Source organism: Lepidochelys kempii, chromosome 13 (assembly GCF_965140285.1).
Source record: "Lepidochelys kempii isolate rLepKem1 chromosome 13, rLepKem1.hap1, whole genome shotgun sequence".
Taxonomy (NCBI): Eukaryota; Metazoa; Chordata; order Testudines; family Cheloniidae; genus Lepidochelys; species Lepidochelys kempii.
Window position 1 is genome coordinate 26,385,220 of NC_136392.1, and position 24,981 is coordinate 26,410,200.

General features: G+C 45.6%; 1 protein-coding gene across 3 annotated transcripts in view; it reads left to right on the plus strand.

Moving 5' to 3' along the window:
- Window positions 1-24,981, plus strand: part of PIGU (phosphatidylinositol glycan anchor biosynthesis class U) — a 40,673-nt gene extending 15,692 nt beyond the window's left edge. For 2 of the 3 annotated variants that reach the window (XM_073309869.1, XM_073309871.2), the window contains exons 8-12: window positions 672-826; window positions 2,001-2,144; window positions 7,698-7,822; window positions 10,451-10,593; window positions 24,432-24,981. In XM_073309869.1, the coding sequence (XP_073165970.1) occupies window positions 672-826; window positions 2,001-2,144; window positions 7,698-7,822; window positions 10,451-10,593; window positions 24,432-24,545 (681 nt within the window). In that variant the 3' untranslated portion in view covers window positions 24,546-24,981. Of the gene's footprint in view, window positions 1-671; window positions 827-2,000; window positions 2,145-7,697; window positions 7,823-10,450; window positions 10,594-16,574; window positions 17,754-24,431 lie in introns of those variants that run through there. The other variant, XM_073309870.1, reaches the window with a different exon arrangement.

The following is a 24,981-nucleotide window of genomic DNA, read 5'->3' on the forward strand; positions in this document are numbered from 1 at the left end:
GCTGCCAAAGGATGTTCTGTTTATCAGGATTTCTTGTTGAACTTTACAAACCTCACAAGGGAGGCAGTGCAGAATTAAATGGGTGCTCTCCTGCACTTTCTGTCTATCCTGCCAAGAAGTCTGTGTAAATTGGCTTGAGATGTTCCGGAAAGTTTTCTGATGTTAAATCTGCCATGGTTCAGAGGAACAGAGCACCCTTCCATCAGAGCCCTTTACAGCCATGAGTCAGAATAGCCTCTCAGGACCCTGGCAAGGCATGTACAGTACAAATGTGGGTGCCAAATGGCAAAGCAGCTTCACTGATTTAGAGCTGCTGAATTCTGGTAGAGCTTCTGTCAGAGGTGACCCAGATTTCCAAACCTGGCGTGCCTGCTTGGCTGCAGAGTTACCAAAATTCTGCACATACATCAGGGAATCACACACACCACATGGTCCCTTATGGTTACTTGAATGCGAAATTACCTGACTTTTCAGGCACAGTTCTGAAAGTACTAGGTAGAGTGTGTGATTTGATTGGCCAAGGCAGAGCACACTGGAGCAGAGTGTGCTGAATGCTGCTACTCCCATTGTAGCAGGGCCAGTATTTGCTGCTTTCTGTCAGCAGGGCAGGTCTTGTTAATAGAAAGCCACAGGATGTCCTCTTATTTTCCTTGTTTGTGTTTTGTTTCCAGAGTCAGTTCATACCAGTGAAACTGAAAAGCAAAGGCTTCTGGTTGTACACCACGCAATATGCAGCGCTGTATCTCTGTAGCTTGGTGGTGATTGTCTGCCTCTCGTTCTTCCTCCTCAACTCCTGGGACTTTATCCCATCTGTGTATGGTTTCATGTAAGTAGTTGTAATTTGTTTTCTGGGAATGCCCATATTATGATAGGCATTATTCATGCATACCAGAGACCCATTCCCTGTCCCAAAGAGTTTTCAGTCTCAGGAAAAATGTACCAGCAATGCAGGGGAAACAAACCCACACACTAAGAACAAAAATATATAACCCAAGTTCCATTAAACCATCACAGCAAGAACTAAAGCAGTGGCACTTAACGAGGGGTACGTGTACCCCTGAGTGTGCAGCGGTCTTCCAAGGGGACGTCAACTCATCTAGATATTTGCCTAATTTTACAACAGGCTACATAAAAAGCCCTAGCAAAGTCAGTTCAAACTAAAATTTCATACAGACAGTGACTTGTTTATACTGCTCTATGTACTATATACTGAAATATAAGTACAATATTTATATTCCAGTTGATTTATTTTATCATTATATGGTAAAAATGAGAGTAAACAATTTTTCAGTAACCGTGTGCTGTGACACTTCTGTATTTTGTTGTCTGATTTTGTAAGCAAGTAGTTTTTAAGTGAGGTGAAACTTGGGGTACACAAGACAAATCAGACTCCTGCAAGGGGTACAGTCGTCTGGAAAGGTTGAGAGCCACTGAACTAGAGAAGACTAACTAGGTGGAGAGAAGGTACTGAGTTTCTTCAGTCTCCCTTTAATTAACTAGAAGTTTCTTGGCATGTGCTTTGGATTAGCCAAATTGACCAGTAGGTGTCACTGTTGGTGGACTCCACAGGAGTAAAACTGTAAGTGTGTTTAACTGTATAAAATGGCCTTAAAGAGACATTAAGGAAAAAGTTAGATGCTGATGTTTAAATATCTTGGGGATCATAGATGTTCAATAAGTGGATACAGCCTTTTTCTTGTACACTCTGCCTCAGTTTCATGTGTCACCTTCAGTTTTGTACTGCTGCGATGAACTTTCTCCGACTAGTTAAAGATGCAACTAGTGCTGACAGTTAGAAGGACTGACGCCAATTATGGAGGGTGATTTCCCTCCCTGAGTTTTCTCCCCTTTGGTTTCCTCACAATGCGTTGTTAGACATAGCACCCCACCACTACGTCTCCTTCCAGTGGCACACAATGATTCAGTAATTTCATAGAAGCAAGTAAGTCAAATACCAACTGCTTTAAAATGTTACCTTGATTTTTCTCTTTAAATTTCAGCCTTTCCGTTCCAGATCTGACTCCCAACATTGGCCTCTTCTGGTACTTCTTTGCAGAGATGTTTGAACACTTCAGTCTGTTCTTCGTGTGTGTATTTCAGATCAATGTCTTCTTCTACACCATTCCTTTAGCAGTAAAGCTAAAGTAAGTGTATTTATTTGCTATCCCTTTTGTCTCTGTGATCTGCCAACCTAAGGAGTCGCTACTATTCTGTCTCTGTTGGCAGGAGTGGGAATGATAGAGGCTTTCTCTTCTTGATATACTTCCTACACCAAAAATGATTTCGGCCCACAAAGCCCGCTGTTATGTCACTGTCCAGTAAAGACCCGTGTAGGTCAGTGTCGGACATCTGGAGCTGTGAAATGAAAAAGAGCAGAATTAGGTTTTATATCAGCTCTTTCCTTCTCACTTCCTAAAGTGATGGTGCTCTTCTCTCAAGGAGGGAAGGGTGTTAAGTCTTTGGTGTACTGAAAATGTACCTCATATCCTTTAAGAACCCTGCATATCCTTTAAGAACCTTTTTACTTGTTCCCTAGAATAGTGGGATGCAGCCTTTTCTGTAGAGAAGCACATTGCTTCATGTAACACTGGGATGTACAAGATACTCAAACTTTCCAGGGAGGTAATACTGCAGAATGGTTAGAGCAAGGGACTGGTTGCCAGGACTTCATGGATTCTGTTCCTGGCTCTGAATCAGCTCTGTGGCCTGGAACAATTCTGCTACCTCGTCCCGTGCCTTAGTTTCCCCATTGATAAAATGGGGATAAGAATATACCACCTTCAAGGCAGAAGCTGTGTGCGGCTCAGTCCATTAATGTTTGTAAAGTGCTTTCATGAAATTCTCTGTGCAAGGACAAGATCGTCTTAATACCTAGTTTTCTGAAGAAGGTGCTGCCCTCGTTGCCTGTGTCAAGGCTTGAGACTGTTGCTGCTCCTGTATGGGGAATCGTGGAAGCTCCCACACTTCTCCCCTCCTAGCATGCACTGTCCTCTTCTGCTATGGAGCTATGAAGATTGTTTCATTGCAGATTGCCCTAGACGTGCAGGCAGTTTTCTGAGGTAATAGCTGATGTGTGTTTCCTGCCTCCGTTGGAGCCATGCCATTCCCTCCCTGTCTGCCAGTCTGGAAGGCTAAGAATAGTGTGTGATCATGGGTGGTGACAGGCAAACACAACCGTGCCCTGCGAATTCAGGGTGAGGAAACATCTTTGTATCTCTTGGCTGTAAGGCATTAGCATCACTGTGGGGCCATAGGTGCTGGAGCCGGGGGGGAGGAGTGGGGAGTGCCGGTGCCCCTCCACTTTTGAGAACTTAGGCTTGGCAGGGGCACGAGTGGGGACCCTGAGGGTCCAGGCCCCCCACTTGGCCCTGGATCAGAGCTGGGTGGCGTAATGGCAAAGTCCCTTCCCTGCTGGCATGACAGAGGGCAGCTGGGCCAAATTAGAGTGAGTGGCGTTGTGACCTGATGCATAAGAGTCACAACTCCAGTTGTTCCCCCCCACTTTTGCAGTCTTTCCAGCATCCCTATGCAGGGCTTCCCAGGACCAGCGTTTCCCAAGACCAGAGGTGGGCAAACTATATGGCCCACGGGCCACATCTGGCCAGTGGGACCCTCCTGCCTGGCCCCCTGAGCTCCTGGTCCAGGAGGCTAGCCCCCGGCCCCTCCCCTGCTGTCCCCTCTCCCCCGCAGCCTCAGCTCACTGCACCGCCGGCGCGATGCTCTGGGCGGCAGGGCTGTGAGCTCCTGGGGCAGCGCAGCTGCAGAGCCGTGGCCTGAGCCGGTGCTCCGTGCTGCGCCGTGCGTGGCTGGCTGCTGCCTGTCCTGGTGCAGCTGCACCACCAGCCACCGGTGCTCCAGGCAGCGCTGTAAGGAGCAGGGAGTGGGGGTGTGTGGTCAGGGGGCATGGGGTGTGGATGGGGTCGGGGCGGTCAGAGGGCGGGGAACAGGGAGGTTGAATGAATGGGGGCAGTCAGGGGCAGGGGTTCCAGGAACAGTCAGGGGACAGGGAGAAGGGGTGGTTGGATGGGGCAGGGATCCCAGGGGGGCAGTCAGGAATGAGAGGAGGAGAGGATGGGGCAGCAGGGAGCAGTCAGGGGCAGGGGTTCTGGGGGCAGTCAGGGTACAGGGAGCTGGGGTGTGTGGATGGGGCAGGGGTCGGGGGGCCATCAGGGAACGGGGGGGTGGATGGGGCAGGAGTCCTGGGGGGGGCCATCAGGGAACGGAGGGGGGGATGGGGCAGGAGTCCTGGGGGGGGCCATCAGGGAACGGAGGGGGGGATGGGGCAGGAGTCCTGGGGGGGCCATCAGGGAACAGGGGGGTTGGATGGGGCAGGAGTCTGGGGGAGGGGGCATCAGGGGGTGAGAAGCGGGGGATGGGGGCAGGGGCCAGGTCATGCCTGGCTGTTTGGAACGACACAGCCTCCCCTAACCGGCCCTCCATACAATTTCCTGATGTGGCCCTCAGGCCAAAAAGTTTGCCTGCCCCTGCCCAAGAGGCTGCTGCGGTGAACCACTTCTCCAGGATATTTCACAGCATCCTCTCCCCTTCTTCACCAGTACCAAGAATAGCTGTGCTGGGCCCGTTCTTACAGCTGTCTGGGAACTGGCTGCTGTCTGTGCTTTAGGAGTCCTCTCTTTTTAAGAACATGTCAGTCCAGTTTCAGCCTTGCTTTTTGAATGTTGTATAAACAGCTCTAAAGACCAAAAAAAAAAAAAAAAGCTCTCATTGTGCCTAAAGCATGCAAGGTTCCAGTGCCATAGTCTGAAAGTCAAATATGAAGGTCATTCTGGAACATTCAGTGTCTCTTCTTTATTTTAATTTTTTTTCAGTACTGCAAAGCCAGTTCGTTTGAATTAAAAATAGGGCTGTCATGAGATTAAAAATATAATTGTGATTAATGGCACAATTAAAAATTAATCGTGCAATTAATCGCACTGTTAAACAATAATAGAATACCATTTATTTGAATATTTTTGGATGTTTTGTACGTTTTCAAATATATTGATTTCAATTACAACATGGAATACAAAGTGTACAGTGCTCACTTTATATTTTTTTATTACAAGTATTTGCACTGTAAAAAAACAAAAGAAATAGTATTTTTTCAATTCACCTAATACAAGTACTGTAGTGCAATCTCTTTATCATGAAAGTTGAACTTACAAATGTAGAATTGTGTACCAAAAAAAAACTGCATTCAAAAATAAAACGATGTAAAATTTTAGAGCCTGCAAACCCACTCAGTCCTATTTCTTGTTCAGCCAATTGCTCAGACAAACAAGATTGTTTACATTTGCAGGAGATAATGCTGCCCAGGTCTTGTTTACAGTGTCACCTGAAAGTGAGAACAGGCATTCTCATGGCACTGTTGTAGCCAGCATTGTAAGATATTTACTTGCCAGATGCACTAAATATTCATATCCCTTCCTGCTTCAACAACCATTCCAGAGGACATGTATCCATGCTGGTGACGGGTTTTGCTGGATAACAGTCCAAAGCAGTGTGGACCAACGCATGTTCATTTTCATTATCTGAGTCAGATGCCACCAGTAGAAGGTTGATTTTCTTTTTTGGTGGTTCGGGTTCTGTAGTTTCCACATCGGAGTGTTGCTCTTTTAAGACTTCTGAAAGCAAGCTCCACACCTTGTCCCTCTCAGATTTTGAAAGGCACTTCAGATTCTTAAACCTTGTGTCAAGTGCTGTGTCTATCCTTAGAAATCTCACATTGGTACCTTCTTTGCGTTTTGTCAACTCTGCTGTGAACATGTTCTTAAAACGAACATGTGCTGGGTCATCATCCGAGACTGCTGTAACATGAACTGTATGGCAAAATGCAGGTAAAACAGAACAGGGGACGTACAATTCTCCCTCAAGGAGTTCAGTCACAAATTTCATTAACGCTATTTTTTTTTTTAATGAGCATCATCAGCATGGAAACATGTCCTCTGGAATGGTGGCCGAAGCATGAAGGAGCATATGAATGTTTAGCATATCTGGCACATAAATACCTTGGAATGCTGGCTACAAATGTGCCATGCCAAATGTCTGTTCTCACTTTGTGGTGACTTATTTGTAAATAAGACGAGGGCAACATTTTCGCCTGTAAATGTAAACAAACTTTTGTCTGAGCGATTGGATGAACAGAAGTAGGACTGAGTGGACTTGTAGGCTCTGAAGTTTTACATTGTTTTGTTTTTGAGTGCAGTTATGTAACAACAAAAAAATCTGCATTTTTAAGTTCCACTTTCACGACAAAGAGATTGCACTACAGAACTTGTATGAGGTGAATTGAAAAATACTGTTTCTTTTGTTTATCATTTTTACAATGCAAATATTTGTATTAAAAAATAATATACACTAATTTCAATTACAACACAGAATAGAATATATATAAAGTATGTAGAATAATATGCAAAATATTTAAATAATTTCAATTGGTATTCTGTTGTTTTAACAGTGTGATTAAAACAGCGATTAATCATGATTAATTTTTAATCATGTGAGTTAACTGCAGTTAATCAACAGCCCTAATTAAAAACAAACTGTGCTTTAGAGCCTGATGCTTTCTACATACTCTGGCCCTCTGTCTCATGCTTGTAAGGGAGACCAGGTGAGTGAGGTAATATCTCTTATTGGAACAAGCTGTTGATGAGAGAGAAAAGCTTTTGAACCACGCAGTGCTCTTCTTCAGGTCCGACACGGCTACAACTACTTATGCTTGTAAAACAGGCAGAATGCTGCACTGTGGAGATCCTTGTAAATATGTCTCTTACACATGTACCAAATGCTTGCACTGTCATAAATTCAATATATAGGTCATTATTTTCACCTACAGCCTTTGTCTGTGACACATACTTTCATTCCTGGAGGAAGAGGTCTATCTGTGGAATGTGAATTGTAAAATACCCATGCATATGCTTGTGTTGGAGTAGTTATGCAGGAAGCTGGCTGAATATTTCTGATTGAGGAGATGCTGAATTCTTACCCTAATACATATTGACCCATAGGTAGGGTTATGTCATACAGTAGTCAAAAACATGGACTTGGGAGTGGGGGGGCAGCTGGAGGGGATGCTTGATCACAGCTGGCAGTTAAGATGGATCATGCTGTGGATTGGACATCAGGACACTCAAAGCCAGTTCTGTAAAGTCCTTCATTGCAAAAGTAAAGTAAAAGGTTCAGGAAAGTTACTAAAGGGTTGTGATAAGAACTGTGCCATTCTGTTTGAAAGCAGCCCAGTAACTGTCTGGATTTCAGATGGTACTGTTATATGATGACTTGGAATGTATTCAGCTGCTGTTCTCATATGCCATAGGGTGAATCTGTCAGGCAGGGAGCTTCTCAAAACAGTCCTTGTGGGGCAAAAGCATCTCCGAGTGAAGTAGCATTGGTTGCTCTTCCTACCACAACAGAAGGCAGCACTTGAAAGGCCTGGACACAACAGGATGATTGTGTAAATGTGTGCAATGTGTGTGCCCAAAGTATCCATGTGTAGGTACACAAATGCCCTTGGAATACTCCTCTGCAAGTTGACTCAATGCTTGCAGCCCAGCGCACTGGGAGATTTGCTGGGGAAACAGATCAAGAGCGTGTATGTTCATGTGTCCTGCCAATCCTGGGCACCAGCTTTCAGAGACAAATGCTGCTGCTCCTCCAGTACCTGTCATATCCAGTCACTGCCTTTTTCCTTTCTCTAGGGAGCACCCCATCTTCTTCTTGTTCGTTCAGCTTGCCATCATTTCTATCTTCAAGTCCTACCCAACCGTGGGAGACGTAGCGCTATACATGGCCTTCCTTCCGCTCTGGAGCCACCTTTACAGATGTAAGTTCTTTGTGTTTGATTCTTCCCTCCCTCCATTCTTCCACAGTCCCTGCGGCACTCTCAATCCAAACCTTGGTTTGTTGACATGGCTGAGGTGAGGGGCTTAGGTCAGCTCTACACTCCAGACTTACATCGGTATAACAGCATTGCTCAGGAGTATGCAAAATCCACACTCCTGAGCAATGTAGTTATACCGACCTAACCCCCAGGGTTGAGAGTGCTATGTCGGCAGGAGAGCTTCTCCCATTGACATAACTACTGCTCTCATGGAGGTGAGTTAACTACGCCGACGGGAGAAGCTCTCCCATCAGAGTAGAAGCATCTTCACTTAAGCGCTACAGCAGTGCAACTGCGCCAGTGAAGTGTTTTAAGAGTAGACCTGCCCCAAAACTCTTCATTGCAGGATGAAGATAGGAAAACCAGAAGAGGCCTGGGGCTATGCAATACAACTGCATGCCACAGGGGGCACTGTCCCTCTTGGACTGTTCATTGCTTGGAAGGAAACAAGTCTGATCAATACAAACCATGAACTTTGTGGGGAGAGTTTCTGACTTCTGTGAGCAACTTTCCCTCCTTCCTTGCCCAGGTTGTTCTGAGGATTAATTGCTTGTCTGTAAAGTTCTTTGAGATCCTTGCATGAAGGATGCTTCATGAGTGCAAAGTATTTATCATCATATCATTGATATAAAGTACAGGCACCCTTTGAATTGGGTTGGGAGTGTCTCTAATCTCAGTTTCTGGCTCTGGTAATCTGAGCACCAGTCCCACAGTTAATCCAGTCACTAAACTCTCCATTCTAACACTTAGTTCTGTGTTTTGTACAGTGCCTGGAACATTGGTGTCCTGGTCCAGGATGAGGGCTCCTAGGTGCTACAGTAATACAAATGATAATTCACAGTTGTCAGTTTGTTGTGTGAGAGAGATCACACTCAAAATGTGTGCTGACTGGATCACCCCATTTAGCCAAGCCATTGGCCTCTCTTAGACCACAAAGACCGTTTCTAGCCCCTGAGCATTGGACTTGGTATAACTGTCAGGTAGCTTACAGCTCATTTTCACAGGCTCCTATTCCATGACGTACCACCTCAGGATGACTTTCAATGTCTGCTGAGATAATGTTTCAGCAGCTAATGAGCCTGGCAGTGTAACATTCCAGGAAAATTTGTGTTGCTTCCTGGAGTGACTGGTTTGGGGTGGCTATGGCAGTCAGTACCAGCCAACCGTGCCTGGCTGTTCTTTGGATTGTGTCAATCCATTGCTAACCCAAACATGACCTCAATCTCCTTAATAAGCAATTTCAGCCTTAAGACAAAGGGGCCTAGTTAGGCCTGGAAATGTGAAACCTCCCATCTTTGTTTCCCTTTGGCTTTTGTAATCCAAAACGGGGGGTTTGGTTCACAAGACTCACACCCTCGCCTCTCCGCTCCGGTTATTTCTATGAAGCTTTTGAAATCATTACATGTTGTTTGAAAATCCAAGCTAATCCTAAAACCTCAAAAAGGAACAAGAAGAAGAATGAAGAGGATTGAAAGGTTATGTAGTCAGGGCTTCATTATAGTGACCCATGGCTGGTTCTCTGTAGCAGCACTAGCTACTAGTAGGTGGGGCTTTTTACCTCCTTTGAGGACAGCTGCTCCTCCAGTCTTGGAATTACTATAGCAGAGGATAAAACAGCCTTGATAATATAGCCCAGTAACTCCATCAGTTAGACTTGATCCCTTAGGCAGCCAGGCCTGATAGACCAAGGCAGCACGTTTCCAAAACATCTTGGTTCAGCGTGGGTGAGCTGGGAGCTCCAGGCACATACAGCCAAGGGACCATGGCTACCCGAGAAGGACAATCATGGTTCAGTACCTCACTGGAGGCTTTTAAGAACAGGTTAGACAAACACTGGTCAGGAATGGTCTAGTTATTACGTAGTCCTGCCTTAAGTGCAGAAGGGTGGATTACATGGCCTGTTGAAGTCTTTTCCAGTCCTACACTTCTATGATTCTATTATCCTGCAATGTCCTATTATAGTTATGAAAAGGGAATTCATATATTAAGGGGAGAATAGTCTGCATCCTTTATGACAACATTGGCAGCCAGTTGGAAAGCTCCCCTGGGTTCCAGGCTAATCCAAAGTGATTTGGGTACCTTCAATAATTGATCACTTCGGCTCTCCTGTAGGTAAGCACAGTAACCTGATTGGATGCTGGGGTGAGGTGTAATATCCCTCTCAGAGAATGAGCTTTAATGGCTCATTAAACAGTGAGCAGGGGCTCACTGCCCCTGCTGCTGTTGAGGGGTCTCTCGCTTTTGCTGTCATCAGAGCAGCACTTGCTGGAAACCAGGAAGTAGAAGCAAGAGCCTCAAAAGGGGGGATTCAATCTAAAATTAAACAGGCAAAATTATTTTCTTTTAAAGAAAAATCCCAGTTGTTTTATTATCCGCAATAGCGGGATTATTATAGCAAATATTTATCATTATGAAAGGTTGTGCTGGTGGAGAGAAACACCCTCTAATTAGTGCCTCCAAGTTGCTGGGTGGTGCTGTAGACATGCTAAGCACCATCCTCAGATGACATGAGGTCAGCTGCTTGTTAGTATCTCAACTACACTGTTATAATATCCTTGTTTTTTCTTACAGTCCTTCGGAACATCTTTATCCTCTCCTGCGTGCTCATTGTCTGCTCCCTGCTGTTCCCAGTGCTCTGGCATCTCTGGATTTACGCAGGAAGTGCCAATTCCAATTTTTATTATGCCATCACGTTGACGTTCAATGTAGGGCAGGTTAGTAAAATGAGGCAATTGGCAACACTTGTGCAGCACAGCTGGGTGCCTGGTTACGTGACTGTCAAATAAGCGATATCTGGCTCTCAACTAGGGGTCCGGGGCCCCCTGGGGGGCCATGAGCAGGTTTCAAGGGATCCTCCAAAATAAACCAGAAACAGGGCCAGCATTAGACTCACTGGGGCTCGGGGCAGAAAGCCGAAGCCCAAGCTGTGGGGGGCTGAAGCCAAAGCCCGAGCAACTCTGCTTTGCAGGGCGTCCTGTGGTGCAGGGCCACAGGGTGTTGCTCTGCTTGATACCCTCTAGTGCCAGCCCTGGCTTTTAATCTACTGTATATGCATAAAAACAGTTGTGGTAGAGGTGGGCCATGGAGGCTTTTATAGCGTGCTGGGGGGCGGGCGGGCCTCAGAAAGAAAAAGGTTGAGAACTCCTTTGTTACAGAATATGGTCCATTTTGTGCATCCTGCACTGATTGTAGCAAGCATCCTGGCTCTCTTGTCAAGCTGAGATTGTCACTGCCAAGAGCTTAGTCACGAGGCTCTAACACATTAAGAAGAAGCAGAACTGTTCTGTCTGATTACTTGAACCATATCTTAATGTTCTGTGCAGTTTATGCTGCAAAATATACAGCCTGTAGCTTGGAAACAGAGGAAGGATCCCAGGTGCCTGGTTTGGAAGCTGGCAGATTTGTAAAACAGCAGTAAAAGCTTCTATTTAAGTTAACGTCCTAAAAAGGAAAGTTCATACCCAAAAGCACCCAGATAATCTTCTTTCCTCCTCTTGAGCTCAAGTTCTGCAAGGTGCTGGTCATCCCCAGTTCCCATTGACTTCACTGAGATTGAACATGCTCAGCACCTCATGGGATTGAGACCCTTGTCCACAATTTCGGCAACCTGCTAATTTCTTTTTCCTCTTTGTAAACTAGTATTTGCCGGCAATAGACAGATCCCCCAAACTTCGTCCACACTTCTCCCATTTACAGCTTGTGTGCAGAAAACTTAAAGGAGTAACTAAGCCATTTCATATTGCTGATCTTCACCGAGCCTTGCGTCAATTTCACATGCAGAACAATTAGACTTTGTTCCTCCTTTGAAGAAACTGAATGTTCTTTTCATGTTAAAAATTAGACCACCTCTAACATTTTGGCACTCTGGGTGTGTGTGCGTCACCTTGTACTAGACAGGCAAGCTTACTGAGAGGCCAGAAATGAGCCTTTTGTGCAGTTGAAACACAGTAGATTTATAAAGGGTGAAAGTTCTGAAACCTGAAAGCAAACAGTGGTAAGAGTGGGGGTAATGGCTATAAAGATACTGATCAAAATAGCATAATCAGTGGGTCATAGGAGAAATCAGGGGCAGATGGTGGTTCTTTAGCCCTCTAAATATGCACGTTGCTAATGTATGAGGGGAGCAGTAAAATTGCAATTTCATGTAGTTTTGTAAATGGAAAGAGAATGCATAGAGGGTTGTGTTCTCAGTCTTACTGGATCACTTCAGACTTCCATAGTTTCTTGTGCAATTTCTATGCTCAGAAATTTTGGCTGTCTGTTCTCCCAAACACTTTTCTGAACACCTGTCAGAAACAACCAATCCCTAGTGCAGTAAGCAGTTTCACCTCTTGTGCAGAGGAGTAGGTGTGCAAGGAAAGGCTGTCCAAATCAGCAGAGATGATTGGTCTGGAGAGAGGACCACAAGGTTGAAAGTCATGAATTCCTGAATTTTGTTCCCAATTCTTCCTCTGTCTGTAACTTTAGGCAAGTCATTTCCATTCTTTCTGCCTCCGTTTCTCCCTCTGTAAAATGGGAATAATACTTACCTGTCTCACAGGGGTGTTGCGGGGACTGACTTAAATTAACAGTTGGAAAGCACTTTGTGATCCTGGATGAAAGTTGATGTGGACATACAGAGCAGGAGTATTTGCCTGCTAGCTGGAAGGATCATCAGGTTTAAGACAGGAATCAGTGGCCCACATTGACTAATGTATCTTTCTTTCTGGTGGGCTGGGGAGACACAACAGAAGGGTTGGCAGGCCTCCTTCTTATGCTCCCACTAGTGCTTCTGTCCAAAAACAAGCCCAAACACAGGTGTGTGGTCTGAGTCAGCACCAGTGTCCACTTACTGCTGTTAGACGTGGATAGCACTTAGTGATGCTAAGGATGGTGATTTAATCGTGCTGATGTCTTAACGGTCCCAGCTGGGACTGAAAATTAACAGTTGACTGATGATCACTGTAGGAAGCACATTTGTCTGCTGAGTGGCAGACTCCAGCTGCGCACGTTAACATGCCCACCATTCCTGCTGTTGAAGTATAGCCTACAGGTCCAGTGGGACCTCCAATGAAACAATGGTAGGCAGCAATCTTCTCACATCCAGTGAGATTCTGCTTGTTTGTAACACAGCACCATGAGAGAAATTGTCCCTATTGCTGGAAGGGATGGGTTTAGTTTGTGGAAAGACCCATATCTCTGCTGGAGTCAGGGAGTTGGATTGCCTCAACAATGTTCCCAATACCTGACATAGCAAGTTAGCGCATTATTAAAAGTGATGACTCACTAAAAGCAAGATTTCAGAGTAGCAGCTGTGTTAGTCTGTATTCACAAAAAGAAAAGGAGTACTTGTGGCACCTTAGAGACTAATAAATTTATTTGAGCATGCTCGGGGGTCGCATAACTTTGCGACCCCCAAGCATGCTCAGATAAATTTGTTAGTCTCTAAGGTGCCACAAGTACTCCTTTTCTAAAAGCAAGATGTTTCTTTTGCCCTTCAGGTCACAAACAGATGATAGAGTGGTTCTCTAGCTGTCACTAAGCCCTCAGAGCTGCAGACGGAGTTCTGTAGGCACTCCTACTGCGTGCCTCCCTTTTTTCCCCTCCCACACATGTTTATGTCCAGTGGATCCCTGTAGTCTCCCCATCTGATTTGACCTACCTTACCCCGCAATCTCCAGGGACCCTCTGTGCTTAGTGGAAGGTAGAATGTGTGGAACCCTGTATGTGAACTCCCTGATCCTCCATGCAGACAGAGCCACATCAGTTCCATTGCACCCAAGCCCTAAGCACTCATGATAGGGTAGGAGTTGCCCCAGTGAGAGTTGTACCTTCCTGTCTCTGTCGCCTTATTTATAATGGCAAAGGCACGCTCGCTTCCCTTTTCAGTTCACTCTCATTCTCTCAGTAACTTTTCCATTTTTATTCTTGGTTCTAAACGTTGGGTTCTTTACACTGTATTACTCATGCAGCTGGAAGGTATCCACAGTGGGGCTTGCTGAGCTTTCTGCCACTGTGAACCGTTCATCCTAGAAATCTTCAAGAAATGCTGCAATGTCTCCCTTTTTGGGACAGGAATATGCTGACTTGGCAGTAACTTCAGGGTTTTTCTGGGGTTAATAGTCACGTGAACTGCTCCCCTCAGGTCATTAATCTCCAGGAATTGCCATGCAATAGCATGAGTATTGCAAGCTGAAAGCAGGGATCTCTTTACTGATGACGTTGGTTCAGTTGGAATGTATAGAGTATTACTAGATAATAAATGCCCTATACATTTTTAATCAATTTAATTAAGTATTACAGGTTTGAATATAATTAAGGGGACCTTAAGTAACTTAGCTTGATTTGATTTATTAAGCGATGGTTAACACAAAAGAGAAGTATATATTACCAAGTTTGTAGAACCATGCCTTGCAACCTGATGACAATTTTTTTAAATACTGTCTTGGTTTTGTCTATTATACCCAACTTGTTTAAGTTTCATTACTGTAGGTTTTTTTCCCCCAGCCTGCAAATATTTTATTTTAGTATATTTCCTAACTCATTACATTTATAAATGTCTAACTACATGACTGAACATCTGTGATTTGTCCTTCACATTTGGCTAACTCATACCTCTGTTATTGTGGTTAGTATGTTTAAAAATACATATTAGTCTTAGGAAATATGACAAAGGTTGTCATAAGCCAGTACTTTTCCACTCTTAACGTTACTACAACGCATCATAAGACTCTTGCTTACAAACATGCTATAAAGCCTCTGGGAGAGCCTTGCCTACAAGTCAACAACATTCACCAGTCGGGTACCTTGAATCTTCACTTGGCATTCTGTTCAGCAGAATGTGATGTGATGTGTAGCATCCCTAACTTGTTAGAGAGGCATCCACAGTCTTGGCTGCTTTTATGACTTGACATCAAGAGCGGGGATTTTCTGTTGCAGATAGCATAAGAGCTACAGAGACCAGCTTCCCCGCTGTTAGCGAGAACTGCCCAGTGTCACATGCCACATATTGGCACATAGTCCTTCTCCCACATAGATCCCTGAATGTTGTATCCCTTCGCATGACCATCACCCCTTTCTGTGATTCTTTCCCTGTTGGCAGAGTCTGGTGGGAGACTCAGTCAACAGAAGACCCTCTGCAGTGCTCATCCTCAGTCTTGTCACTTTTCAATAGAGCTGAGTGAAATGCTTCAGACAAAACTTGTTTTTTCCCCAAAGAATGCAGTTTCAGGTCAGATTGGCAGCTCGTTTCAGCTGAAATTAAAAAAAGAAAAATTCCAGAAATGTCAGAACAAATTGTATCAAAACAAAACATTTCATTTTGTGGGGCTAGATTCACAAGAGGAATAAGGTGCTATTCACAAAATGGAGGAGGGGAGGAGCTGCCATCACTTCCCCCCTACCACTAGCCCTGTAGTTAGGGCTCTCACTGGGGATGTGGGAGACCCACGTTTGAAACCTGCTCTGGAGTTGTAGGGACTTGAACCCAGGCTTCCCCCAGGTTAGTGCCCTAACCCCTAGACTCTAGGGTATCCTGGGGTGGGATTCTCTCTGGCTGTCCTGTTGAAGCTGTTCCACTTTGTATAAAATTCTTGAATGGCTAATGTGCCAGACAGGGGGAGAGAGTGACTCCATATCCTGGTGGTTAGGGTACTCCCCTAGGGGAGTACCCTCTCCCATCCCAAGTGAGTGCCAATCCTACTGGGCTATTGGGCATAAGGGATGTCACCACCATCTAGGCCTTCATTTCCTTTCCCTTTATAAAAACAAAGTTTAAAATACCCAAAACGTTTTTGTCTGATCCAAAATGGAATTTTTCTGACTTTTTCAATTCTCTGAAAATTCTGAAAAAGTTTGTTTTGAGTTCAACCCTATTCCTGGAATTGACAGCGAATTGAAAAATTAGTTACTCTCTCAGCTTTTCTTGTCAGGTCTGCTTTAAAAGGCAGGAAGGGTAGCACCAAAGCAGTCTTGTCTGTGACCTCAGCATTCCTGTTGGCTTTTTAAGGATTCCCTTCCTGTCTTGACTTTCAGGTTCTCAAAACTGGCGCGTCCCTGGGCTTTAATAATTCTGGCCTTCAGTGCTGTCCTGCAGATAGTATGTTGCAGTCATCAGAGGGCTGTTAATGACTGACCAAGCTGCATTCTGGCCAGCCATCATCTTAAAGTTCCAAAACACAAACACACAATACCCATTAAAGCTTTAAACAGAAATAATTGCTCTCCTGAAATGAGCAGTTCCTTGGACATCTATCCTTTTATTTATTTTTGGGAGGGTGCTGTGTCTGCAAGGTATCTAGAATTATTTTGCTATTACATTCAAGAAAACAAATTGGAATCCGTTTTTCTGCCTGGCACCTTCAGTTTGATTAAGTGACTGTGTAGGGTCAGGCAGCAGACAATATCACTTTGTGCTGTGATGTTGTTAGAAGGTCAGGCCAGGTCAGTGCTTGAATAGGAGACCTCCAAGGGATGCCTAGGTGCTGCAGGTAGTGATGCTAGAGATGTGGGCCATGGTGACACTGCTTCTTTCTGAGTGAGTGCAGAACCAATACATCGGCATGGTACTAGGCTGTTGCAGGTGCTGTTGAGGTCCTGGCCACTTGTGATCATTAAAGTTTGCATGGAAATCTTTGGAGAGGGAACGGTCGTAAAAGTGACTTGGCCACATTCCAGCATGGGTAATTATGTTCTGCTCTCTTTAATTCCCTTGCAGTTTCAGCAAGACAAAGAATTCTTCTTCACTTGCTAACCGGTTGTATAGCTTTGCTGCATGTTGTTAAACAGCTTCCTTGTTTCACCCTGCATCTTATCATCACTTCACTAGTGGATGGAGTTCTCCCTTGTATATAGTCTCCATCTCCATTTCAGTTTGCAGCATGCCTGGGGAGCCAACAGGGTGAAAAATAACGTGATAGTAATGCAAGAGCATGAATTGTCTGTGTGCGACCTTTGTTTGCTGAACTGCCAAAAACCCTTTTACCCCTCCAGAGTGTTGCTGTGTAAACCTTTCTTGAGATCCTTGTGCACAGATTTCCTAGCCAGTGATACAGCAAGCCAGCAAAGCTTGAGTTGAAGGCAACTAATTATTTGCCCACTGATGTGGTCTGGGGGGAGCAGTGGTTTTCTGTCATTTAACAGTTATCTTGAGTTGTTTTCATGTAGACTTTCCAAACTGGCCAGCTGCATTTGTAACTTCCCCCTCCTCAGCAAGATGCATTACCAAGAATAACAGCAGTTACATAAAAAATAATACCTAGGGTGGTCATAAAGCTATAAATACTACATATCTGCATCCATTGAGGTCAATGGCAAAAGGGCCATTATGAGACTTTTGTACAGGCCTTATGAGACTTAAGTACAATTTCAAAAGCACCTAAGTTACTTAAGAGCCAGAGTCTCAGAGAAGATCAACAGGACTTGGGCGCTTTTGAAAATGTTTCCTTAGTCATCTCATCACCCAGGAAGTATGTGTTTGTCATATGAGAATCATCTATCTCACAAAGTTATTTCCTTAACAAAGGAGGATCTTCAGTTTATATTGCATTAAATCCATTGATCAAATGCATTTTAACACAAAATTATTCAAAATAGAATACAAAGTTAACCTTTGTTTTGTGAAAATTCTTTCATCTGTGTCTTAAAATGCTTTTCAGAGTGTAAATAACAAGTAAAGACAGAGAGAAATCAGATATATTAAACAAGGAGAAAAGATCCATTTTCAGGTAGGTTATGAAAGTGGAGGAGTTATGAGTTATGTTAGAGTATAAGTGGATGAGACGTTCAGATACAGGACTCCAAGGGCTGCACAGGAGAAGGCTCTTGTGTCAACAGTGGCAAGATTGTGTAAAGACAAGATTTGCACAACTTTCCTTTAGTTATGTTTGTATTTCTTTAACGGTTCTTCAATCAGTTGAATGCATTTTATGCCTTAAAGTGAAATACAGTAGGGCTTAGACCACTTTAATCCAAACTCTGCAGATTGCTTGGAGATTTCAGTTTTGAGGAGAAGCCAGAAAAGATGGCGGGATTTTTTTTATTATTATTTATTTATATCCAGAGCAAGTTTTAGGCTAAAGTTGGGATGTGGGGGAGATTGGAACCTTCCCCACAAGTAGCAGCCTCTCACGCTCTGTCTAGTTGAAGGAGCAATGGTTGGTTGCTGTGTGTCTCAGAATCATACGGGCTCCTAAAACCTCTACTGGATTGTACTCATTTTCTAAAGGAAGAACAAGAGCAATCTCTAAGCAAAAACCCTAAGGCTAAATTCAAACAAAACACAGGAAGCAGTTTAAAGCTTTTGCTGTCCTGCTCAAGATACATTAGAAGTTGCCTGTTACCCACGTTCACATCACATCTGTTCCCCGGGGTGCTGTCCTCTTTTAACCCGTGGGCTTTTAGTGTAAGGTGCGTGCAGCAGTTTTTCACAAGCTGCAGCGTATCAGCACAAAGTTTAAAGGGTATGGGAAATAAACCACCTCTTTGTAAGATCCCATAACTCTTGGCTGTTTTAACAAGAGCTAACATGTTGCTGTAATGTCACAGGCGGACTTCTTTGGGAGCCTTCCCAAAAAGGAGCTGTGACTAGCGCTTTGGTTACTGTCCGTGAGAGCGACATGTCACCGAGGTCCATAAAGGGAAGGAATGAAAATAGGGATTCCCAAAGGGTTGTTTCTTGTGCCTTTGTTTTTGGCATTTGTGATGTCTTCATTCACACTGGCAGGGAAGCCAGGGCATCTGCAGCTTGACTTGGCCAGAGCTGGTTATCTGAAGTGACTGGCCTCGCTTCTCAGAAAGGCGAAGGGCTGTGAGGAATGGCAAAGGAGCAAAAGGTTGGGATTCAGGAAGCCCTGAGATCTAGCCTTGGCTCTGTCATGGGCGTTTTTAAGAATTTATGTGAGAGCAACATGTAACGGCCCCAGTCAGGGCATTGTACAGTCACAGTGTACTGAGGAGTTACTGTAGCCAAATCGCTTCATCTCTTTGTGCCTTAGAGTCTTCATCTGTAGACGATGGATAACAACACTCACCCACCTCACTGGAGAATGGTGAGGGCTGATATTCCGACAGCGCCTTGGCCATGGTCTTGGATTACTTTTACCATTATTTTGTGAGCTTCAGTCCCCTCTTGGGCCTGCCTTTTCCAGGGAGAAGCCCTCCCCCCTACTTGGGGTTGAGGGTTGCAGGGAGTTGGTCCACCCTGGGACTCTACCTGTTCTGTCCTTCTGTCAGGGCAGCAGTATTGTTTTAACCGTTACTCACATGCTAATCAATGCCAGATTAGCGCTATTGTTGCATGCAAAAAGCTGTATTAATATAACACTGTGGCTTAGATTATAAAGGCACAGAAATCAAGAAATCAAAGTTATGTTCCCTGCAGCAGTCATAACTCAGACCCCTTCTGTGCATTAAAAAGGTTCCATTAAAATCAACACTTCCCACCGTACCATGGTGTCTAAGATACCCCGCTTACCTCCTGTTCTAAGTATACTGCTGTGTGGTAACTGATTATCGACTTTCTAAGATGGCCATTGTATAAAATTTGTATTCTAGGTAGTGGTGACTCTAGGGCTTTTAATATAGCTGTGCTGTTCCTGTGGGAAGTATCCCTGCATGCTCCATGAGGGGGTGAAATCTGAAGGGAGGCAGGTGAGAAGTGCCTGTGTGATAGGGGACTGTGCTATTGGAGGGAAAGATTACCCACCCTGTGGCCATGTGCCCCCCCACCCTCCCATCTGAGCTTTGCAGTGCCAGTCCCTCCTTGGGGCTGGCAGCCTATTCGCTGTGCTGTCACACATGGGAGATTCAGCCCCGGAACAATCTGACCTTGAACTTAATGTGTGCTCATCAGAGCACCCACTCACTTGTGTATTTATTTCAGCAGACAGCCTGGTTGGTGCACATTAAAATGCACTGTCACTAGTAATAGTACCTAGCTCTGATGTATCGCTTTTTGTTAGTAGATCGCAAAGCATTTTACAAATGAGGTCAGTTTCCTTATCCGTATTTTACAGATGGGGAAACTGAGGCACAGAGCAGTGAAATGACTTGCCCGAGGTCACCCAACTGCCCTTTGGCAGAGGCAGGAATAGATCCTAGGCCTCCTGAGTCCCAGACCAGAGTTCTGGCCACTAGGCAACACTGCCTCCCTCACCAACAATTCTGCCACACCTCTGGGACTCCTTAGGGCGCCAGCAAAATTACACATACAACCTGTGATGGAAACCAGTTACAACACAATTGTCCCCGTTCTGTTTCGCAGTGTAGACTGGCCCTTACAGTCGGTCTGCCCTGTCATTAATAGCAAGAGGATGCTGCAGGCAGAGAGGTGTATTGCCCCATAGAGCCCCATGTTACACTTCCAAGGATAGCTGAGAGGTAGAAATGCCATCCAGGGACTCTCAGCTCTCTAGCACGGAGATGTTTTCTCATTGCACATATGATGCCGCTCTCAGAGTTGTTTGGCTGCAGCAGAGCTGTGTGTTCACAGGAGCGCTCGTGCTTTTAACAGTTGGAAGATGTGAATATTTCAGTCACGGGCCAAAACAAGTCTTGCAGCAAATGAGTGATTTGTGGACTAACCTGGTAGTTCAGGACAAGGCAGATTTATAGACAATATTATACATTTCTGTGGTGCCTCTGTATGAGGCTGTTGAAGCGTTTTCCAGATGTTAATGAGTTGAGCCTCACAATCTCATGGCTGAGGTGATTTAACCTCATATGGAGAATCTGGGGAACGCAGGGGCTGTGACTTGCCTAGGTTCTGAGTTCTAGTCCTGGCACTGCCATGGCTTGGTGTGGGGTCTGGAGAAAGCCACTTAACTTCTGTTTCCCCAACTGTGAAATGGGACTGTTCTGAGGCTTCATTAATGTCTGTACAGCACCCTGCAAAAGAAGAGTATCATGTAAGTGCTAGGCATTCCTGTCATCACTGAAATTACCCTGTGGGGAAAACCTGAGGTGGCTGTTACTGGCAGCTCTGGAGAGAGTGGGACCAGCTGTCGTGTGCGTCTCTCTTTTACTAGAATATTGCAGTGTCTGACAGGTCACCCTTGTGGCCAGTACGACTGCAAACCCTTCCTGAGTCACTTTTCTTCCTTCCTCTGCCCAGGTATTTCTTAGCAAGATGCTAGGAGAGGGAAATGGCCTAAATTAAACACGTGTAGCTTCCCTGCTCAGGACTTTAACCAATTGAAAATCGCCAGCTCTCAAGGCTTAAACAAGTGGAGTTTGACAGAAACTCCCCCCCCATAAGACATTGCAGAGCGAAGGGTGGTATTTTGGGTTTTACACTTTCTTCTGAAGCATCCAGCTTTGCCCATTATTAGAGATGGGATGCCACATGAGACGGAGCATTAGCTTCTTCCACTGCAGCGAGTCTGGCGTGTTGGGATTCCCTCCGAGATCTTTTTCAGCTTATTCAGACACCTTGTCCAGTACCGGGAGAAAACTTCATCCAGTTCTCTGGGATCCAAAAAAACTCAGTTTGACTCCAGATTTCATCACTCAGGTGTCTTTATTTGGCATACAGCAAAACTGCTCTGAGATGATCAGACTCAAGCATAATGAGTACATAAGAACGGCCATGCTGCGTCAGATCAATTGTCCATCTAGCCCAGTATCCTGTCTTCTGACAGTGGCCAATGCCAGGTGCCCCAGAGGGAATGATCAGAACAGGTAATCATCAAGTGATCAATCCCCTGTTGCCCATTCCCAGCTTCTGGCAAACAAAGGCTAGGGACACCATCCCTGCCCATTCTGCTAATAGCCATTGATGGACCTATCCATCAATGGGTATAGAGTGTACCACACACCCAAAGTTACACAGAAATCCTTTCCCTTCATATACATTTACACATCTCATTGCATTTACTATATATTACATCATACATTTTTGGACTGGCGTGTTTACTTTGCAGGAACCAGTCCCTGTGCAGCATGGTCTGTCCATGCATGTCCACATTCGACCTACTCCTTACCTCATCTTTACATCCATAACTAATCTTGTCCATTGTTAGTAAATGGTTCCCTGGGTGTTCTCCCTCTTATCTTCGCTGGCTCAGACATAGTGTGTGTTTCAACCTAATGATCCGTTTACCTCCTTAATTCTGTCCTCCAAGAAATGAGTCCTCCTTCCAGGAGTTAATTACTCATTACTTAATTAGTTAGCTACATGGGGCTCCTAAAAGTTCCATACAGCTGGAGTCGTTTGTGGTGACAATGGATGGGAATTATTTCCCCATCTGTGCTAGAGAAAATAAATATTCCAGGAAGAAACCCTTGGAAAGAGGGTGTGTATTTACTACACATAAGGTCCGGGCTTGTGTCTTGGCATGTCCATGCATAAGCAAGGCTGCCAGTCGAAGGGAAGATTAGTGGAAGCTTTGTGCTGGTGCAGCTAATGAGTAGATTACCTTCCTGGAAGGTGTTGCAGCCCTGGGGGATCACCTGTTGTCAGCATCCTTCATGCAAGGGAACACTGATTTCCCCTGGAAGCAGATAACATTAACTACGGGTGTCTTTGCCACTGCCGCGCATGGGACTTAGAACCTCTTTTGCTTGAGGCTGTTGACACCTCCTGTGTGGCTGTTCACTAGTGAGAGCGGCCTGTCCAACGAGCCGTGCCCTAGCCCCTGCTTGAAGGAATCGGCCTTGGCTGGGAGCAGCGTCATCCTTGTCAGCAAGCCGCTGTGTTGTCGCAGGGTGTTAGAGATGAGATCCTTAAGCTGCAGATCTCTTCAGGGATAAAGAGTCAGGGTGGGGAAGGGGATGCAGGAGATGTAGGAGCTAGAAGCCGAATTGTTTTTTCAGATCAAAAGGCTTTTACAGCCTTCCGGGGAAGTGTTGACTCATCTTAGTGAAGTGAGCACTGCGGGAGAGAGTGGGAGATCTGAGCCTGTGACCAGAAGCCAGGAACTTGTGCTCAAATACCATGGCGATGGGTGAATGCTGTTGACAGACTCCTGAACGCAGCTTTGACACAGCTTCTGTCTGTGGCTATAGGCAAGACACACAAGCCATCTGTGCCTCAAATACAGCCGTGTGTAAAGTATGCACCTCCCGTAGGTGTGTGGGGAATGTTAAGTCCATGATTGCAACATGTCGTTGCAGCGAGGGGCTGCTGAGGGCCTCGGATCAAAGAGTAGCTGTGCTCCTGTTGGCACTGCAGTCTGACAGCAGCTGCACCTGGCTCCTGCTTTCTCTTCTCCTTGGGCACAGCCAGCCTTCTCCAGCCTTCTTCCACACCCCACTTCAGGCACTGCCTCCCAGCTCCTTCTCTCCCAGCCTTGCCCTAGCTCTCTGCTGCCTTGTGCTTTCCCCTTCCGTCTCCGCCAGCCCCACTGACCACCCAAACTTCCGCAATCCCCTGCACTTCCCACTCCATCAGACCCGCCCCAGCCCGCCCATCTGCAGCCACATGACCTGCCCCACCACCAAGCTGCCACCTGCTGACAGTGCAGCTCCCTTCGTACCTCTCACACCCAGCCCATCACCCCATTCCCTTGATCCAGTCAGCACCCAGAAGGGCTGTCAGGTGAAATTCCATCTTGAATGAATTCACTGAGTAGCATAATGAATGCTCGGGAAGTGCTTTGCAGCTGTGACACGCTGTTGTTCGGTGGTTACAGTGATTACTACCCCTGTACAGTGCTATAAAGGCCTCCAGCTCCAGAATGGGTCAGGGTCACTGGTGAATGTGACTGCTTTGTTCCCAGGCAGACTGCATCCAAGCGCTGATGGGCAGATATGGGGACAATGGTATCAGTGGATGAATGGCAAGTGGGTAAATAATAAATAGTGTTTTAAGAATGACCAAACTTTGGCACTCACCGAAAGCCAGTCCCTGTTGTGGGAGCTGCCCGGGTTGGCAGTTACAGAAAACAAGCCCTCCCTAAATGCTGGAGTTCAGGCCTTCCCCATGGAACTGTTCATTGAGTCAGCTCTTGAGTTTTCACAAACAACGGTGCCTTGTAAAGTACACTTGTACAGGACCCAGCACAATGGGGCCTCACTGCAAAATATAGATTCATTGGGGAGAGAGGGTAGTTGTTAGTGGCTGGGACTCCTGTGGTCTCTTTCCCACTCTGCCACTGACTTGCTATACTAACCTGGGCAAGTCACTTAGGCCCAAATTTTGAAAGGTGTATAGGCATTGCTTTGCTCAGTATGCGACACCTAAATACCTTTAAAAAGCTGGGCCTTAGTCTTCCTGTAATTTACCCGTCAGTACAATGTGTATTGGAAACATTGAAGTTCCAAAAGCCTCTATCTCGTTTCATTTTGTATTAGACCCTGAGCATTTGTGGCTTTTCTTCTAGTCCTTCCTAGGCTCTTGTCCTCTCTGAATAAAACAGTAACTCAGAAGTGATCAGACCTTAAACTAAAGACCATTAGAAGTAATCAGCGTGGGGTTCTGAGTTGGGAGAGGTCGGATTGGGTCGTCACTGCTCTCCTGAATGAGAGACAAGGTTGGGAATGATATGGGAAAGAGAGCTTTGCATCAGTGGTCTGTAAAACTAGCTAGTCTTTGGTATGAAGTGTCACTTACACCCTGTACATTTCACTTCTGCAGATCCTGCTCATCTCTGATTATTTCTACGCCTTCCTCCGGCGAGAGTACTACCTCACTCACGGCCTGTACTTGACAAGGAAAGACGGGACGGAGGCCATGCTGGTTCTGAAATAATCACCCTGCCCTGCATGACTTGGGGGATGGACCTCTATACAAAACACGCAAAGCTTGGGGTGGGTGGGGAGGGTTCCCTGAGAGTGGTCTGACTGGTGGGATGTTACCTACTGCGGAGGAAGAAAGGGCTGAGGTTTGGATGGGATTACCCTCTTTGGCAGTGACGTTGAGTTCAGAGCCAAGACCATAATAACTGGCCAAAACCTGCGCTGCTAGGGCCACGTGGCCTCTGTTGAAGCACCTCCCTTCCTCCTTCAGCTGTGCTTTCTGCTACTACACCAACCATCAGTCCTGGGCAGTCCCAGGGCTGCATCTCAGGCCCAGAGAGTTAAGGCCATAAACCCTTTAATTTATTATCATCACTTGTGGGGAAAGTCACTGGAGATGTATGTTTCTCTTTCTGGAACTGAATGCCACTGGAAATCTCTTCATAGAC